General features: G+C 43.4%; 2 protein-coding genes, 1 long non-coding RNA gene and 1 other non-coding gene across 4 annotated transcripts; 2 read left to right on the plus strand and 2 right to left on the minus strand.

The window, feature by feature from the left end:
* Window positions 1-409: 409 nt before the first annotated feature.
* liat1 (ligand of ATE1) lies at window positions 410-4180 on the minus strand. The gene is made up of 3 exons (XM_056411851.1): window positions 4103-4180; window positions 3816-4009; window positions 410-2400 (listed from the first exon to the last, which is right to left on the minus strand). Exons 2-3 carry the CDS (start codon window positions 3922-3924, stop codon window positions 2000-2002), a joined length of 510 nt encoding a protein of 169 aa, XP_056267826.1. The 5' UTR covers window positions 3925-4009; window positions 4103-4180; the 3' UTR covers window positions 410-1999.
* Window positions 4181-4559: 379 nt separating this feature from the next.
* On the minus strand, window positions 4560-4631 carry trnaw-cca (transfer RNA tryptophan (anticodon CCA)). Its single transcript has one exon. It is a non-coding gene; the product is annotated as a tRNA-Trp (tRNA).
* Window positions 4632-8116: 3485 nt separating this feature from the next.
* On the plus strand, window positions 8117-15878 carry LOC130192028 (uncharacterized). The gene is made up of 2 exons (XR_008831314.1): window positions 8117-8266; window positions 14652-15878. It is a non-coding gene; the product is annotated as an uncharacterized LOC130192028 (long non-coding RNA).
* A 2190-nt stretch (window positions 15879-18068) lies between these two features.
* LOC130192021 (trafficking regulator of GLUT4 1-like) lies at window positions 18069-19630 on the plus strand. Its single transcript, XM_056411850.1, has 3 exons — window positions 18069-18470; window positions 18657-18783; window positions 18868-19630. The coding sequence occupies exons 1-3, from the start codon at window positions 18069-18071 to the stop codon at window positions 18876-18878; spliced, it is 540 nt and encodes a 179-aa protein (XP_056267825.1). The 3' UTR covers window positions 18879-19630.
* Window positions 19631-19727: the final 97 nt, after the last annotated feature.

Here is a 19727-nt window from a genome sequence, read left to right on the forward strand (position 1 = left end):
CGTCTCTCCGTCACCACGCCTCTCACTGAGGAGCGAGACGTTGGAGACCTGGATAAAGAAACGACCTTCGCACAATGCACAGTGAAATGTACGTCTACACTGCTGAAGTGTTACATTTAAACTGTGCGTCATGCGCTCAGAGTTCACCAAGCAAACAACTGATACCTCAGACAGATGCAGCTTTTGAGACTTATTTTATATTCTTTATTTTTGTGAGTATCATTTCATGGTTTTATGGGATAAGTGTTTGGGATATTTCAGTGACATCATCAGTTAAGATGCTTCAGTGTGTTCTCTGCTCTAGAGGGCGGTGTACAATGCTGCTTTAAAAACACACGTGGCCTTGATGACCACTGTGGCCATGCACGGGGTCCGGTCGTGTGTGTGTGTGTGTGTGTGGGGGCTTATTGGAACAGAGAGGAGGGTTCTCAGCTCTTTGAAGCAGAGGTGCTGAAATAGACAACGGTAACAAAACACCCCAACGGGGAACAATGGGCCTCGACATACATCACACAAATGCAGTGTGACAAAACTTAACAAAAGAAATGCTGCGTAACTCTCCCCCTCCCCCCCCCCCCCCACGATTCAACTGATGCAGACTTTTCTTTCTTTTCTTTTTTATAGCAGCATTTAGCTCATCTACATCACAATATAATACATGCTCTGGATAATGAATTCAGAAATCATTAATGGATAAAATATTTTTCGGCCAATTGAACAAATTCAGAACCTGACAGATTAAGTTTCTTCCACAAATTAATGCACAACATTATATTAAAAAACAACATTCATGAATGTACATTGTCCCAGGAATACATCGTCATACATGTTGCCTTCCCCTCTTGAAGCTAAATGTAAAGTAATCATCTCTCTCGGGCACACTGTCGGCCCTAATATTCCTACAATCTCACATCTCTTGGAGTATTGCATTTACAGCAATATACTGTAAAGTAATAGTTTAACGTGTTAATGTTTACTAAGGGACATGAGTCTTACTTTGCACCCACATACATTGTTACAATAAGTCATGTAGTTTATGTTGTGTATCCACTTTGTTCTCAGGAGGATTTAAAGTGATGTTCTTTCCTCTCAGTCACAGTGCAAAGTGAGCCCTGATGCTCAGGGACAAATATCAGGGATGCCATTGTCATTTAAATTTGTTTTGTCTTTCTTGTTTGAATTTGTGCATGCATAAATAAATAAAAATCTCAAGCACAAAAGCACCGTCTCTTTTTGCATTAATGAACTTATCCGTGTTGGAGCATATTTATTGAAGGGACACGTGATGTTTCTGCCATCTATCACCCAGCAGTGGGAGAGCTTCTAAGATTTATTTGACAGGATTTTCAAAGATTGAGCCTTTTAAAGTGTCTTTAAATTGCCTTTTGTAGTGAACAATATGGAGCAAGTAGAATGAGAGAGGGGTCAACACCATGGCTGGATTTATGACTGTGAGCAGCAGGTCAACGTGCTGCTCAGTGTGAGTCAACACAGCGTGTCCCATTCTATCTGATTAAACTCCACACACTCTGCTGGATGGCTTTCTGGGTATGTTTGCATGAAAAAAGAAAAACTGCTGACCTATTTTTTTGTAGTTCTAGGGGTGAGAAATACATCACGCAAGCCTCATCCACTCCACCCTCCATTACGTCACAGACGGGAGGGGGGTTCAGGGATCCTGATGGGGGTTCAGACCTGAAAGATCTACTTTGGGTCTTTTCTGGAAGTGTTAAATCATTTAGAATCAGCTGATAAACTGGAGAAGTTGTGTAGGTCCTCTCCGTGGACAGTCGAGACAACGTGGATATTAACCTTGCGACATGCTGGATTTCTCTTTGGTGCCTCCTCTTCACGCCACCCAGAGATCTCTCTGTGGTTCGCTGTTGCAAAATCCGTTTTGAACCCATGAATAAAGCCTGAGGCGATGAGCACGAGGCTCTCACTTGCTTCTTTAATTCCGTCTGTGCTCCAATGCAGTGACGCCTCCTGCTGGTCCGACTCAGTCAAAGTCTTTTCTCTCTCGGCCCTCCGAAGGGACAGTCTGCTCCTCCAACAGGGCGTCTCTGTGCGCATTGTACCGCTGCCGCCTGTTGGCCCTGTACAGCTCCAGCCTCTTCTCCTCAGCCTGGGGGTCCTCCAGCACTCCCTCCCACCTCAGGCTCTCCCTGGCCTGGGCGCCGAGCCGCCCGACGCCGCTGGCTTTGTGTGTCGCCGTCAGCAGGGCCGCTGGATCCTTGGGGTGTTTTTTACTCCTCCGGCCGCTGCCAGCGAGTCGTTCTCCGTTCTTCTTGCTGGCTGCTCGGAGCTTGGGCAGCTGGCCTCGAGGCTGATCTGGACTCTGTGGGGCCAGCGGGGACACAGGCGAGGTCTCAGGGGGCAAAGAGACAGCCCGAGGTTTCTCTGTAGGGGGGGAACATAAACATGAAGGCTCATGCTCCCTGCCAAACAAAGCTGAGGGTTTAGATTACTAATGACTCCCACTGGAGCTGGAAGGCCGGTGGCTTGGTTTACAGTAATGAGCTGGAACAAGACAGTGTGGGGAAGCGACACCGGGGGCCTATTCTCTGTTGACCTTTTCTACCCTGGAGAGAGTCCACGACACCACCACAGCCCTCGGTTCAGTCGGTGCTCATCAAGTCTGTCGGACTCATTATAGATGCCTGCTTTGAGCAGAATCTAGGTGCTAAAAGCTTTATCATTATGTGTATTAACATATAGTTCATGGTTTGCTTTTAGACAATCTGCTTTATTCAAGAATGTGGCACAATAATTACATTTTATTTACTAGTTATTATTATTATTTTTATTATTATACTTTTATGGACCCTTAAACTGACCTGCTTTAGGCAATAATAATAGAGTTACTCATAATGACAAACCCAGATAAATATGTATCACCCGACTTTACAACTTTCAGCTTGTTTTGGTTTTCTGGATCAAATCTTTACTCTTTTGTTTCACTCTCAATGCTTTTATAGTTTTGTAAAATCATGGATTTTTCCAGAAGATTTCATATGAATCGTTGGATGAGACTATGTTGAAATATGAAAGAAAATATGTAAATAAAGTGTTATTTAGGACAGCAACTAGGCTGGTTCTTATTTTTTATATGGATGCAACAGTTGTTTATTTCTTGATTAATCAATGAACCCCTCAGTTTTTAGCAGTCAAAATAATTAAAAGACTATCAAATTGTTGGAGATAAAAAATGTTGTCCATTGACAGAACATTACATACATTAATAAATTAATCACTTTGAGTACTTTTAACTTTAACCTATAAACTTTATTTTGTTATGTTGATCATCTTTTCACCGGTGGTAAAATGTAACTGACTTTTCGTTGAGTATTTACATTTTATGCTGTTTTAGACTTTCACAGCATAAAATGTTTTTAATTACTTTTGAGGGACACACATTGTGCTTCTTTCTACAGCCGGTGGACAGCTGTAGTGTATGGTTTTATTAAATTGAACATGGGTTATAAAATATGATGCTTTGTTTTAGATAAACTACCCAACTGTGACTAAAGTTAGAATTAGCTTCACCTCCACCAAATCACATCAGTGATCAGTGATGCATTCGCAATAATAAAGCTGTAATACAATGTTACATTGACTGTGGCCTTTTCCTATGACTACTTTTACTTTTGAGTAGTATAGTGTATATAATATAATTTGATTGAAAATGTTTTTTATATTTAATTTTGAATGCGGGACTTTTACAGTAATGTGATATGTTCTATGTTTATCCAAACATGTGAAGTAGAGGTGTAGTACTAGTAATAGATTAAAAAACTTCTTCCTCCACGACCAACCTGTATTTCCTGTGGTGGGAGTTGTTTTCTTTCTTTTCTTCTTCTTCTTGTTCTTCTTTGTGTCGTCGGAGCTCGTGGGAGGCGGCGGCAGCTGTTTGTCTTCTGCCATGATGGAGTGGACACGCGGAGATGCTGACCTGCGGCTCAGCAGGTGTGTACGCAGCCTGGGGGCGATGGTTCCGAAAGATAAAAGGCTTCTCGGATAAATGAAAGAGCATTAACGGAGGAAACATACGGGAGCAGCCTTCAAGACGAACTTCAGAGAGCTGAAGCCTCCCTTTACTCACACGTGGGGCCGAGAGACGCCGCTTCAGTCCCGAGGAATGAAGCACAGCAAGGCGGAAGAAAGTGAACGCCGGGAAGCCGCGTTGCGAACTACAGATACCGATATTTAGGGTTTGTTCCGGGACACGCGTCTCCACGATCACGCGTCGCTGCTGCTGCGTTGCGACGCGTCTCCATGCCAACAGGACACGCCTTCTCCAGAAGGATACATGTGTATGCAAACGTTTAGCATGTCCTGCTTTTTTCTTGTTTTTTTCCCAGACACAACTATATAGTCTCTCTTATTCATTTAATATGTAATGTTTAAACGGATACAAGAAAATACAAAACCACGTTATATAACCGGAAACCGCTTAACAGAAATGTGGCAAAAGGGGACTTAACGAATTGCAAAAATGCCTGACGTTTGAATATCATATATGAGATATATTACATATTTCTTCACCCCATGCAAATGATTGATCCTGACGTGATTTGAACACGCAACCTTCTGATCTGGAGTCAGACGCGCTACCGTTGCGCCACGAGATCCTGTCCGTCAAGTTATGACCCGATCATTTCAAATCGTTATATAACGACAGACAAACTAATAATATTGAGCTAAACAAAGATAGGTAAGCATAACAACCATTAGCCATAATGTAGCTATGTATGGCACCTCTATGGAACATCTATAGAAAGATATAAGTGTGTATGTTTACATCTCCTTTTCCCAATGATCACTAAGTTGTAGTAACTCATTGTAATAAAGTAGATATTCTCATTAGTCACTGGCTCACCTTAGGTTCTGACTCATTGTAATTGAATTGGATCTTATATTTCTACAACATTTCCATTATGTCTTTGACGTTTTATAATTCGGAGTCTAAAACGTATGTCTGTGAGTTCCCCTTCCTTCTCATGCTTTGTCGTATACGATAAAGTATACTTTAGCTCGTCTAGCTGGTGAGTTTGCTCTCGGTTAGTCAGTTAATCAGTTACTAGGGATAAATAATAAGTGATGTTTAGGTCCCTCACTTCTGGTACCAGTCAATCGTCACTGAAGCCCTCTAGTGGGCATCAAACCAACTCCATCCATCTGACCTGCATGCTTCCTGTCGTCACAGTGACACAATATCTCAACACAAGCAAGCACATGATCATCAGATGAAACCAGAGTAGTGTGAGAGCTGCTGCTCTAAACTATTTTAAGGCCTTAGATTAATTTTGGCAGTGGTCCTTCAGTCATTGATGAGTTGTTTGAGTGAGCTGGACAGAAGAACACCGACCTTGAGCTGAAGCCACAATAAAAAACAAAAGAGGAAGAGGCTATCAAATATATAATATATCTAGCTTCTATTCTATTTCATTATTATCCTGATGTTTTCATCTGAATGAATCAGTTAGGGTCCGCAAAAGTTCAAAATAAGACTCTGTAACTTACAAAAATAGAAACAAAGGAATACTGTTTCACAAATGATGCAAACTCATAAGCACACACTCGAAACAGCTCTAGCCTATTGGTTGTTATCTATATGATACATATCGTTTAACTGACATTACAAGGTCAGTTCCCTGTGCACTGGTTTAAAGTTACATAGTCTCACTTCAAATCATATGTCAAAGAACAATAATTGATGTGATGGCCACATAGTTGCAGCAAAAACAGGCTTTAAATGCAACAGTGATTTAGTTGCCATCACAAACAGCAACTAAACAACTTCAGCATTAATTTGGAGATGAACATGATAAAGAACGTTCTGTGTTCGTCCTACAGACCACCCTTTTTACAAAGACGTGATCCATGCAATAACAATATTGATTATTGGAGCTTAAAATGGAACGTGATGGGAAATATACCACTCTCATTTAAGAAAGTGTTGTTAAATACTGTGCTCTCTTGTAATCTCTGGACCTTTTTTGTTGCCTGTCAGTGCTAATGTGTGTTACTGATGTTCCCGAAACGTAACTCCATTTGTGAAACCATATCCGTTTAAATCGCTACATGAGGTTTTCATATGTCGCCTCTAACATCCACAGCCTGGTTTTTCCCCAGGGAGTTTCCATCCTAATCTTGTCCCATAGGATCCTGTCCTATCTCCCCCCCCCCCTCCCGCCCCACCCCACTGGGTTCCTCAGTACAAAGTCACATTCATGTACACACAGAAACAAACACGCACACGCTACGTTCATGAAGTTAAAGATATCTGTCCATTTCACGCACAATCCTTTTCAAAGTATGTAACCTTTCTAGTCATTCCGAAACTAAACGTGGTTGCTTGTGTTCTGTCTGCGACTAAAACATAAAAACATACACCCACCTGCGCCACGAATAGTCTCAACCACTGAGCTCAAACAAGCCTGTCCTGCTTCTGCATTTCCACCCTACATATCTCTTCCAGTGAGAATTACAGAAATAGATATGATATATATATATATATAATAATAAATCATGGTGCTGAGTCAGATAACATGTATCTATACAGCAGTAGTGGCAAAGTTCACATTGAGATGCATGCAGGCATAATAATACAGGTGTGTTTCTAAGGGCCTCTCGCTGTAAAAGTGACAGAACTTTGCAAAAACCAAACCATAAGTCACACGTCTGCACGAGTAACACACAAAGCACATTTACACCCATTCTAACTCTTCACGCAACCTTTGACCCACAACTCAGTGTTCATGTGTTTTGAACTCTGCCCTTTGAGAGCCACTGATGGTGGCTCCTCCATCTGCTGCAGACACTATTACACACACACACACACACACACACACACGCATCTTGAGTTGCAGTAAGTGCACGGGCATCTGCTTCCAAGCTTGTGCAAACACGCCAAATGGTATGTGTGTACTTCTTATATTTTGTATACTGATCCTCCATAATGTTGCCGGTTATTGCTGTGATGACGATGATCAATGATTCATCATGACTTCCACCTCTGAAGAGGACATTGTCTCTGAATCAGACGGCATTGAAGGTTAAACGGAGTGAAAATGGAAGGAGGTGAACACTGAGGTGATTTCACTGAATCAAAATCGAAATCTCTCAGAATCAGTGACTCAGCGATCTATAAAGTTGTTATAAAACAGGAAGAGGAATGAGACAGCAGGTTTTTTTTCCTTCTGTGTGAGCTCAGTGTGTCACGTGACGGCAACGAAGCAGCTTCTCAAAGTGCAGCAACCTTAAAGCTACAGGGTGACAAGCTCAGGGTCACATGAGAGAGAACCCACTGGCCCGTGTGCGAGTGTCAACGCGTCCACCCTGACCTGCTGACCGGCTGTCTTGACGCAGCGCTTTGTCAAACTGAAAATGTAACAGCGGCTTCGTCAGAAAAACTCCCCCCTGAATATATCACATGTTGACATTGCATGATTTCTATTCTATACCTGAGACGTTCAACACAGTCAGGAGCAGAGGAGAGCAACATGTACGCACACAACTGAGACAAGGACGCCTTAAAACGAAAATGTTGTCACAGATGAATGAAACAGGACTCAACTTGTGTAACTTAACAAAACACACAGTCTCTCTTTTACAAATGAGACGTTCAGGATCATGAGCAATACAATTAACAGGGATGTTGTGGCTATACATCCTTGGTCTTATATGAACAGTTAGTTCACTTTATAGCTATTTTAGGAGGAACAGTGTCTCTCTTTTAAATAGGCAGCTCCAACTGAGGCACGGTTTGGTGAGACTAAACATACACTCCCTTTATCTCTGTGTAGAGTAGACGTACGTGAATTGTTATTAACAGGTTAATCTGCTGCCTTATGTGGGCCGCGCGCAGCGTGGGCACGTCAGAGCCTACGTCATCACGCTGCCAGCTGATCGGAGTGGGAAGCCGGTGTGCGTTGGGAGTATTTGTGAGGAGAGAGAGAGAGAGAGAGAGAGAGAGAGAGAGAGAGAGAGAGAGAGAGAGAGAGAGAGAGAGAGAGAGAGAGAGAGAGAGAGAGAGAGAGAAGTTGTGTAAAAGGAGGGGCTGAAGTCCTGCGCTGCGTCCTTAGTAAAGTAGGCTCGCTCCTGAAGCCTTAACACGACTTAAGGTTTTGATATCCTCAGAAACCCGACAGCCACGTTTTCCTCGACACACCCTGGTGACGGTCCGGGACTCCGCCGCAGTAAACTCCGCTGGACGTCCAGACGGGTCGGCCGAGCTGGAGCAGCTCCCCGGCCGGTGGTCAAGGTGGGGCTGTGTACTGTGTGAGTGTGTGTGTACGTGTACGTGTGTGTGTGTGTGTGTGTGTCTCTCTGCGGGCTGAACGCTTCTTCCTGTCAGGCGGATTGCTCCCGTGGCGGCTCGATGACCCACTTTGCGCCGGAACCAGCCCGTGACATTACCTCAGTGTAAACGCAGCTGCCCGGGTCTGATTCCCGGTCACTCGCCGCAGCTTTCTGCAAACATTTGCGTCGTCAGATCGTGGAGGAGATACAAGTGGTGTTATAGGAGTTCTGGCGTCGGGCCTGTCTATGTGTCATGGCTCATATCGGCCAGGCCCACTGACTCAGAGGACCTACTATGAATTATGGGCACTTTAGAAATCTTAGATGTGAGATATGTTAATATGCTGCGTGGAGTACCCGGTATTTGACTGATAGCAGCTAAAAAGATGCTTTACAAAATAAATCTGATGTCTAAATTCACACAGACGTCATGTTATCAACACTTAAAGATGTCTTCTTACGTTAGGCTCCATATAATTCATTTAGTCATGTGTGAGCATGTGACAGGGAGATGTTGTATTATGTGCTAAAGCGTGAAGTCTCTCATTCATGTCGCCCAAATGTGTCAGAAAGTGTCAGCGATCAAAGCCCTTCAAATTTGCTGAGTTCATTATAGGCCGAGGAAAAAGCCTGTGCTAAAGTAGGGGATAGGTGAAAATCAGGAAGATAACTATAGGGCCGAGCCGTGACACCAGCAGTCACCTGGCAGCTTCCTTTAAAAGAAAGATAAACTCATGTATATTATGTTTGGGATTGGTGAAAAATATAAAGCAGGTGACGTAACAAAGTACGTAGGCCTTCTTGTCCCCTCAACTCATTTACATACAATGTATTTATAGTATTTGACACTTCTATGAATCATTTTTTTTAAAGCAAAGTGCAGTAATCTTTCTCTGAGATAATGGTCAGGAGGGGAAAAGCTTACTGTGGTGTACGACGGAGCGCGTGTTACATAATTGTGCTGCCACAGTTCAGTGTGCTGATCGGAATGCGCAATAGGCTGTGTCACGAGCTGCATGCGTGCCATTGCAACCCGGAGTGTGACATAAGCCTCCCTGTCGATGAGGATCACATGGCAACTACAGGGTGTCGGTTAAAAAGCAGCTCATCTTCCCCACACATGTGGGTTCGCCCTGCATCCAGGGAAAAAAATCTGCAACCTTGCCCGGGTCGTTTTTATTGCCTACATTTGCAGAAGTGTAGCCATCTTGCTCAACTTGGGTTACACCCTTCATTCCTATTGCGTGCCTTGTCAAGGGGAGGATGGGGCAAGAAGGTATGTGTTCTGAAGGTTTATTTAGAGAGAAAAAGAAGGGAAGAAAAAAAATCCAGTTCTTTCAAACAAAATGGCACAGACTGCCCGAGGACAGGCTCGTGGGCCTCGCGCCATCTCCCAGGATGTCGTGAATTCATAATGGCATTCAGCTGTTACTCCCACCAAGTAAAACCCACACACACCCTTATTTGTTCTAATCTCAGGGTTGAAGGCAGATAGTCCTGGAAACAGCCAGCTGAGCAAAAGAAGAGGCTCCCTGTGTCGCCAAAGCCACCGCCCTTTCCCTGTCTTTGTCCCGGTTCCCAGTCCAAAATGATCGGTCGACATTGCAGACTACAATCTGGGCCAGTGGAGGCTCCCCGGCGGGGCCACACCCACAGCAGAGGAATGCACCCGGAGTAATGTATTACAAAACCGCTTAATTATCACGTTTCCATACACGGGGCCGTAGCAGCAGAAATGCAACTCCTTTCCATTTCACGTGACACTTCTGCAATTCTTCCTCACGCAGCTTCAGTGCTGAAGGTCGGACAGTTGAGCCTCATCTTGTCGTCTTTATTTCGGATTCCCACAGCAGCGTGACCCCAAATATGAAAAGGTGCTCGACGCACGGGCCGAGGTTTGACCCGCCCCCCCGGCATAATGGCTGTCTTAGTTGGACACGCCTTCTATCTGTTTGCATTTCATCTTTTATGATTCATCTTTTTTACGTAACATTCAAGCTCTGGGTAAATAAATCTGCCCGGGCCCATTGAGGTCGATAATCCCTCATCGCATTGTGCTTGGTTGGTTCACACCCTCCTGTGTGCACGCCATCATCCCCGCTTCTCTCTGACGCGCACATCCTATCCGCTCAACTCCAGCGTGTCTTTCCTCTTTCTTTTGCTCCCTGAGAATGCACGTCCCAGATAAGCTCAGTCTTTTGTGCATCAGAATGTGTGTTGTCTCCTCTTACACGGTTGCCCCATGTATAATAAAAAGCCTCAAGGCCGTCCACACTGGCGCTCTGGAGAAGGCCAGAGAAATGGAGAGAAGGAGGGTGGGGGGGGTAGAGCAGAGGGGAGGTGAGGGTGAACCTGACGGTGGAGCCACGTCTGCCTCGTCCGGTGCGGACCAGATGTCGACGAGATGGGGGGAAGGATGCAGCGGGATGGAAAAGGAGGAGTGGAAGAGACCGTTTCAGCCCACAGCAGCCGGGTGGAATTTTTAGCATGCGCAGCTGGAATGTCAGGAATGCAGGACAGTCTGATCAGAGAGAGAGAGGGAGGGGACAGAAAAGACAGGAAAGCCCCAAAAAGAAGAGGAAGAAGAAGAGACATGGCAAAGAGTGGCGCAAGAAAAAAAGAGTCGGGGGCTCAACACACTGCCCGTCATTGTGAACGTAAAGATAGAGTCACTGTTTGTGGAAGGAGCGGCTAGGGAACAAATAAGGTATTCAGTTCGAGGTCGTGGCAGTAACTGTCCGTGTGTGTGTGTGTGTGTGTGTGTGTGTGGCCCGAGGACGTGGACGTCCTCCTGCCTCCGTGTGTGCAGAGCGGGCCTGAGAGGGGAGGAGTCTCCTTTATGATCCTGATGGGATCAATGGCGGCTTCTTTTTTTCTTTTTCTTCTTGTCCTACAGTGACCGTGTTTACATGCATTTGAATAACTGGCTTAGTCGGACTGAAATCGAATTATCCGTTTCATGTAAACACCTTTGTCGGAATATGTGCGGTCCGACTACGATCCGATTAACACCCCTGGATAACTCTATCCGATCCGGTTGATAATTCGACTATCGCGCCATGTAACGGTGAATTGGATCAGGAACTGGACTTTGCGTCTTTGCGCATGCTTGAGATCCCGCCGCCCTCCTCCCCCCTCCCTCCCATGTCGTGACCCGGAAGTCGAAAGAGACGATAATGTCACTATTAACCTCATGCAAGAATAGTAGAGGGATGTAGCTTCGCCTTGCTCTCTGTTCGCCATCTTTCTCGAAATGTTGTTGTTGTTGTTGTTGGTTGTTGTTGGTAGTGGTGAAGAGGTCAAGCGGAAATGGCTGAATCACCACGAGTTGTGATGAAAACAGCGCCACCTATCGTATCGGATATGACATGCTTTCAAAGGCCAATGATTCGAATGACTCACTGCCATGGATATTGGGATAATAGCAGATCCCCCAAAAGATAGCAGAGTCCGACAAAAGCAAGATTCAAATGATACCATCATGTAAACACTGAGTGTCTCAACTACTGGGTGGTTCGCACATTAATGTCCCCCTTGGGATGGATGATTTTTTTACTTTTCATCATCTATACTTTTGGTTTATGAACCAATATTTACAGAAGGACTGTCTTTCCCGTCATTCAGCAAATATTAGCATGCAAAGACGCTCAACTATGATGGTGAACATTGTGCTCGGCATGTTAGCTTTGTCAACGATAACAAGTTACATTCGCATGTTATAGTAAGATTGTTTCACAGACAATTAAAAATGATCTATCTTAGATTTATCTGTAGTAATTCTGGTAGATATCACGCATCCAGCGCTGTATAAGTGTGTCTTTAGCATTTAGCTCGTATCACACGACTGTGTCTAAGCATCCTTGACCTCTAGTCGTGTTTCCTTGTTTCCTCCATTGACCAACAATGCAAATGTCTTTTTTTTAATAACTTTTTTTACAGTGTCTTTAACCCTTGTGTTGCCTTCGGGTCAATTTGACCCGATTCAATGTTTCACCCTCCTGTTACCTTTATATTTACTAACATATTTTACCCTTGAGGTCAATATGACCCCAGCTATTAAAATCTCCAGAAAATTATTAGAATTAATATTGTTTTCCAAGTTTAAGTGTGAGGTACTTTATGTTTGTTTGTTGACTCTCGAAAGAACACCGACATTAAACATTGAATCGGGTCAAATTGACCCGAAGGCGACAGGAGGGTTAAATATTGAATCGGGTCAAAATGACCCGAAGGCAACACAAGGGTTAAAGCTGAGAACCGGACTCTTCGAGTGGCACTAAAAGTCCAATTATTACTATTAATTGTTTTAATATTTGTAAATCCTTAGCCATTAAATCGTGGGAAGAGGAACGAATCCTACTCTTGGCAATAGGTCACAAAAAGAGGAAGTGAACCAGGAAAAGACCAAACCGTACCGTGACATTGCCTCACGCACGAGTGAGCAACGGCCAAAAACCGTCTCAAAGTGTGTGGCAATGAATGTTGCCTTTTAATTAAACATTAAACTTGACTATTTAAATAAGAAAAGCATGAAGTGTGGCGGTCGACTGCATCAGTGTTGCAAAGCGGCAAAACATGTCAGACCCACCAAGAACATCTCCGGGGACGGCAACTCTCATTGGAATTACCAGCGCCATTTTGTATTCCAGTTCCAGGACTCCATAAACAAAACACTTGATTGTAGACGATGAATGAGTCCTTGCTTTAAAAGAAGAAGAAAGGAAAGATGAATTTGACTGTGGAAAGGTTCGTCACTGACGAGTCCCAACAGGCCTCTCTGCACGCTGACTCACTGACACTCGTCATGTCGTGAGGAACATGTTGTGATTTTCCACGTACAGCGCTTATGTATTTCATATTGATCCCAGGTATGTGTCTCAATAGAGACGACTCTCTGGAGCAGCGGTCGGGAACCGATGGCTCTTCCGGTGACGGCATATGGCTCCCAGACAATTTTGAGTTGGAAAAAATAAAGATTCTCTATCGCGCCAGATTACAGCAAAAGTAATGTAAGATCCCTTTTCTTAAAGAGCACGACTTTGTTCTTTTATTAAACTAAACGGCCGTCTGTTATTGGTCGTATCCAATTATACGTTAAAAATACTATATGGCTCTCAATGCAATATATTTGGCTTTTATGGCTCTCTGTCAAAAAGGTTCCTGAACCCTAGTCTGGAGGATTCTGAAGTCAAATCCAAACTGCGAGACGGACTGATTTGTCCCTGCAGCTGTAAAATGTTCATAAGTATTGTTGCCCCCCCCCCCCCCCCTACTGTGCACAGTCTGCTGGCCGTGGGACACTCACATACCTGAGATTATTCTGGTTCTCTTTGATGCTGGAATGTGCAGCACGTGTTACTCATTGTCAGCCAGATGGAGTGGAGCTCATTATCTCAAGATCACCACACGATAAAAATATTTGAAGTCCAGACCTGCGTTGGCTTCTGGAGTGGTCCGATTAGTTGTTTTAGCAAACGATGTGATCAACGGTGGAGAAACAAGAGGGGCGGATTTCCCCACCACGAGGCGAGGATGAGACGACTTTCTGGTGCTCCCAATTTATCATGGCATTTAAATATTAAAAATATTGAATTATGCTGCTATTCTAACTCATTGTAGCCCAAAATCAGTAAGAAAAGCGACTCAAAGCCCTCTGAACACAACTGTATCCTCACCGTGTCCTTCTACTTCAGAGGACAGCGTTGTACTAAATGTACCTGACAGAGAAATGTTACTGGTCACATTGCAGATTAGTTTAATGTGTTATAACATTTATTAATTAGCACAGCACCAAGTATAGCTTGGGATGTCATTAGTTTGACAGATATCTGGTCTTAAACTGGCGACTAATTATACATGTAGTGGCATAAATGTAGACACAATTTGACCTATATGTATTAAATGAGCGTTTATATGTGAACGTGTTATTTCCAGATTAAGCAGCTGAACTAAACTTTAAACGTATTTGCAACTTCTAGTCCGACTGAAGCAAAGAGCTCTGAACCGCTTCCAGGCGTCAACATGGAGGAACAGGGTTTCTCTCGGGGAAACGCCAGAACGTTCGCTCTGTAAACTAAGACTTCAAAACTAATTGTTCCCCTCATCACTTCTGAGAGGATTCCAGGAGCTCTGCTCTCTTCATGTAGAGGCCGTCTGCTCCTCTTCATCGCCCTCTCACTCACGCTTTTGTAACCACGGTAACTGGTAGGGGGGTGGGGGGAGAGAAAAGAGGCCAGCCTGTGATATTGAGCATCGTAATAAGAGAATAAATCTTAAGACGTTCTCGCTGTGTGGAGAGGCCGAGCTTAGAGGGGAAGTTAAAACGATCTCTTCTTCTCATTCTGCAGGAATATGTGAAGCTAAAGCGGACAGAGGAAGGAGAAGGAGTCTCCGTCAAAGCCGGCTGTCCGTCACTCCGGCCCGGTTGGAACTCTCCACGTCTCCGGCTGACGCCCTCACACTCGGCCCCCAAATGGCTGACGCACGGCAGTTCTTCACTGGCAAGCTTTATGTTCCCGTACACATGCTAAAGCTGCCAGCTGAAGAACTGCTCTGGTCAGCGCTGCCGCGGATGACTCGAGATGAGGAAGCGGAGAAGAAGGCGGAGGAAAAAGTGTTTCTCACGCTCAGTCAGACCGGCCAGTGTTTATAATCTGGTTTTAAACACATGTACGGTGTGTTTTATTTGAGGCAATAGAGCAATTACGTTTATTCTCATTTTTATCCTCACAAAAACCTGCTTACATTTTGTCATGTTTTGCTTTCTCAGTGAAGAACACATTATTTTCTCAGACTATTTTTGCTCTTTTTTGTGTGGAAAAAAAACCCACACGCACAAATAAGCACACGATAGATTTATCAAAAAATCACTTTTAACTTTAAAGTCTGGTGATAGATAGATAGATATATACTTTATTAATCCCCAAGGGGAAATTTGTCGAGACAGTAGCAGCAACACACAAGAATAAAAAACAAAACACAAAATATAAGAAACAGGGATGAAAGATATATAAGTGTACAAGTAAGATAAAGTAAAATACAAAACAAAATATATATGTAATATACAACACACATGCATACACAACACACAACAACACTGACAAATCAAATACAAAAATATTAAATATAGACAGAGTGCAAAAAGCAAAGATGCAATAAACAGACAGTGGGAAAGATCAGAGTAAATTCTGATGTTTGAATGTAAAAGTGTCCTTAGATATGCAATAACTTCTGAATGTGGTGTTTGTTCTCACATTAACAAATCAGCAAGTCAGAACTGAATGAATCCATGTTGTTGACATTTTTTTCTTGAGGGGGTTATTAATATCACCGACTGCGTCAATGGATTCCTTCACAAACGACCAACTTTCCTCAACTGAGGAACTCATTGGTTCTGAAATAATGCTTCTGCTCTATTTATTTGCCTGATCAGCATCAGGTTAATTGATTAATTATGTTACTGTGATCTGGATTTGTTTAATAAAGGAAGCATTCTGAATAAAATTTGTGTCGTCAATTAGACAAAATATATCTCTATCGTCATGTTTGTCAAATAAAATACTTGTAATTTTCAATTGCACCGTGCATTCAGTTTGTTCTTAGCCCTGCAGCTTGAGCTCTGTTGATTCACATCAACAAGAAAGAACACCAGAAATATCAGGAAACTGAACAGATGATAGTTTGAGTATTGTGTCTACACTGACTATAAGGAAATGACATGGACAAATTAAGGAAATAATTTGAAACGGGAGCATTCCTGCAATTTTTTATCTACATTTTCACGATCTTGGTGCAGTTTCCCCAAAATCACCGCTAGATGGCGAGATACTCTTCAAACAATAGGTTAAAACAGGGGTTCCCAAACTTTTTAGACCACGCACCCCCTTCTACATCCCGACCGGGTTCACGCACCCCCAATCCCCCACACCTTAAAAAAAAACGCAACAGAATGCAAGAGTTGTTGACGGGGGGGGGGCGAGTGACCGGCGTCGGAGCTCTGCGGCGACCACGATCGACGTATTGATCACCCCTGCATTCAAACATTAAATAGCCGAGAGTTTTTTTCAGCGTAAGAAATACGATGTGTGGCGGGAGTGCGTGAGTTAAGACCGAAATGACACTTGAGAGCCCTGAGAATGTTTAATATTAATTATTACACCATTAGACCACCATTACATTTTTCCTCGCGCACCCCCTAGAGGCAGCTCGCGCACCACACTTTGGGAATCCCTGGGTTAAAACATGGCTGAGGGCGCCGTGTAGCCTTGTTTTACTTAATACAATTAAATCAGATTACGTCCACCTAATGTGGATTAAGACGATATTAAATATGTGGTGAAATAATTTCAGTAAAATTAGATTTAAATATCCCATGATTATTATTGTCTGAGAGGAAGTGGAGGCTCGAGCGTTATCTGAAAAATGATGTTCAGTGTCCAGTAGTATTACAAGGAATGCCCTATTGAGGTCTATATTATATTAAATAAATTTGGTTGACACATTTAACACATTTAATATTTTATTGGAATATTATTACGATTATTTGCTTCTTGGTTGGGTTGTTATTCTGCAATAATGCATCAGATTTTCCATGGTGGGGTGCAACTGCAAGTGTATTTAATCAACTGTACACATTTAATGTATATTATATTACAAGTACTTATATTATATGCATTTGAGTATCTCCTTTTATGGAACTGTATATTCCCACAACCTAAGATGCATCTATTAATGCATTAATATTTTACACAACATATGACAGTCTATATGATGTTGGTGTATTTTAAACCCCACCTATACCAGCGACAACAATACAATGTTAGCTACATATTAATGCATTAATAACAATCATATAATAGTGTAACATTTACTTGCATTATGAGCATTTTTAGTACATTTGGAAATGATCATTTTACTGAAGATGGGGATCTGAATCCTTCCTTCACCACTGATATTTTCCAAAAGGTTTGTTATGTAAAATCTTAATCTGCAATAACTAAAGCTGACACATAATAGTGATAAGAATAAATATACATATACTTATATACGTAAAGTGCACATAGACTGAATTTTATTCGCGGCCAAAGAAAGATTAAGGGGGCGGGATTGGGGCACCATAAAGTTTGAATACCTGCAGACAAACACCTGTAAAATGGCAGAATCCAACTTTAAAGGCGGACCTCGGTCGTCGTGCGTCTTTCGAGAGATTTACGGTTCATGGGGTTTACTTTACGCACTCTCCATCTCTTTTTCTCCGTCACACACCCTGTGCGGTGTCCTATATGCTGATCCAGCGGATGCCCCCGCGCGTAAATGGAAAGCTTTTACGCACCGCGCGTGTTCACTTCGAAAGAGGTTTAATTGCTGTTTTTGCATTGTCACACGCCTCGTCTGCTGCATAAGCCTCCGACACTGGGAATGAGCTGTGGAGATGTAAGGGATGCGGTAATACCTCACTACATAATAGAGAAGAGGGGAGGGGGGGTAAAGGCAAGGAGCACGTCTGGACGCGCAACGCCAACTAAACGCGAGAGGGACGCAGACATCAATAACATCTCACTCATCAATAAGACATTTTGATGCAGTTAGACTACTTAATTAAATAGGTTGTCTTGAAGGTATTAGTCTCTCTGAATTTATAATATTTAATCTAATGACCCCCAATGGAGAACATCTGAAGGACGACTCTTCAGCATCTCCGTCCACAGGAAAGCGGCTCGGTCAGACAGGCAGTAGGAGACTTGGAGAGTTCTTATCTTCCAGTGATGGCTATCAACACGGATGCTGCCTTTGGGAAAAGCGCGCTGGGCGAGAGGGAAGTTTCCAACCCCACGGACTTCCACGACACCGAGAAGCTGCTGAGCACCGCCACCGCGGAGCCCACCGGGCAGAGCAACATCAAACCATCCGACTCCTTCTCCCTCAACATCAGAGGGAGCGTCCGGTCCCTGGATGCGGACCAGAATGGACACAGATCACCGATGAAGTCGGGCTCAATCGGGCAGCTGGCGACCACACCCAGATCCCTGTCGCGTCTCAGCCTGGGCCCGCTGCCCTCCACCGGGCCGCCCGGGTGCGTCCCGCCGAGTTACCTCTGGCTCGCTGTGCTGTCCTGCTTCTGCCCCGCCGTGCCGCTCAACATATGCGCCTTGTGGTACGCGAATGTGGTAAGTGTTCCATGTATTTACAGCTCTAAATGTGTTCTTAACAACACAATGCAGACTAGTATCATCCGTCTGTGCTTGAGGAGATTATAAATACAGTTGGAAGCTTTTCAAACACGACATGTTTAGCTTCTGTTGCGTTTTAATAATTAATTGTTGATCACTTTCTTGCCTTTCCTTTCCCGTTAGTCGAGGTCTGTTCTCCATACAGGAGATATTGAAGGAGCAAAGAAGTATGGGCGTTTGTCTATGCTGCTCAGCTGTCTGGCGATGCTGCTGGGTGTGGCTGTCATTATCTTCATAGTGTTTACAATAGGTATGAAAGAAAGACGACAATCAACACACACTCAAAGTGTAAATACGTGTATATTAATGTTTCTTTTCTCTGCATGCTTCTCAGAGTTTCAGTAGTGAACTGTGGGATGGGAAGGAGTGTCATTTCACTTCTCCAATTTGCACCGAAGAGTGGTGGAGGAATGTCGTTTTGAGGATGGAAAAAGCACAAAAGCTGAAGAGACTCTAGTGTACAACTTATTGCTTTTTCTGCTATGGACCAAAGAAAGAAGAAAGGAAAGAAGTCGCACGTCGTTTCTCTTTTCCCGGCAACACTCATGTCCAATAACTACACAAACTCAGGAACAAAAGGAAGGAAAATGAAGGCTGCACACAGTTGTAGTGTCGGATCATCAGACAGCACATGCTGAGGAGAAAGTGTAACGGCTCATAGTCCAAACTCGTGGTGCACTGAGGTGCCAGACACACACTGAATGGCACTGTCATTTGCTTATTAGTATTATTATAAAATGACATCATTAGATAAGAGGATTGCCTAAAGACAAAACAAACAATCAATTGAAGAAAAAAAAAACACATCACACAGTAAGAAGTGTACGTGATGTAAACCAATGAATCCTCTTGTGGTCAGACAAAAACAAAAAGGAATCAGTGCACCTCTAGTCTGGGAATGCCGCCACTACCTGTCCTGTTTCTCTTAAAATTTGCATCAAAGTATGGACTATCTGGGAAGATGTATATACTGATTTCATACACTGTTTACATCAAGTTTAAAACTCCTGTACGTTTACCTGAACAACGCCCTGCTGCAGTCATAGTGTGATGTCTTGCTTTGCGTGCTCCTATGATAAACTGATCCGACTACTGAACTGCCTGGATCTCTAAATCTCATTATGTTTACAATATACTGCAAGATATGAATAGGGCCGTTCTCCCTGTATGCACTGTTCTTGGCACTCTGATGTT

Source organism: Pseudoliparis swirei, chromosome 3, assembly GCF_029220125.1.
Source record: "Pseudoliparis swirei isolate HS2019 ecotype Mariana Trench chromosome 3, NWPU_hadal_v1, whole genome shotgun sequence".
In the NCBI taxonomy this organism is placed as follows: Eukaryota; Metazoa; Chordata; class Actinopteri; order Perciformes; family Liparidae; genus Pseudoliparis; species Pseudoliparis swirei.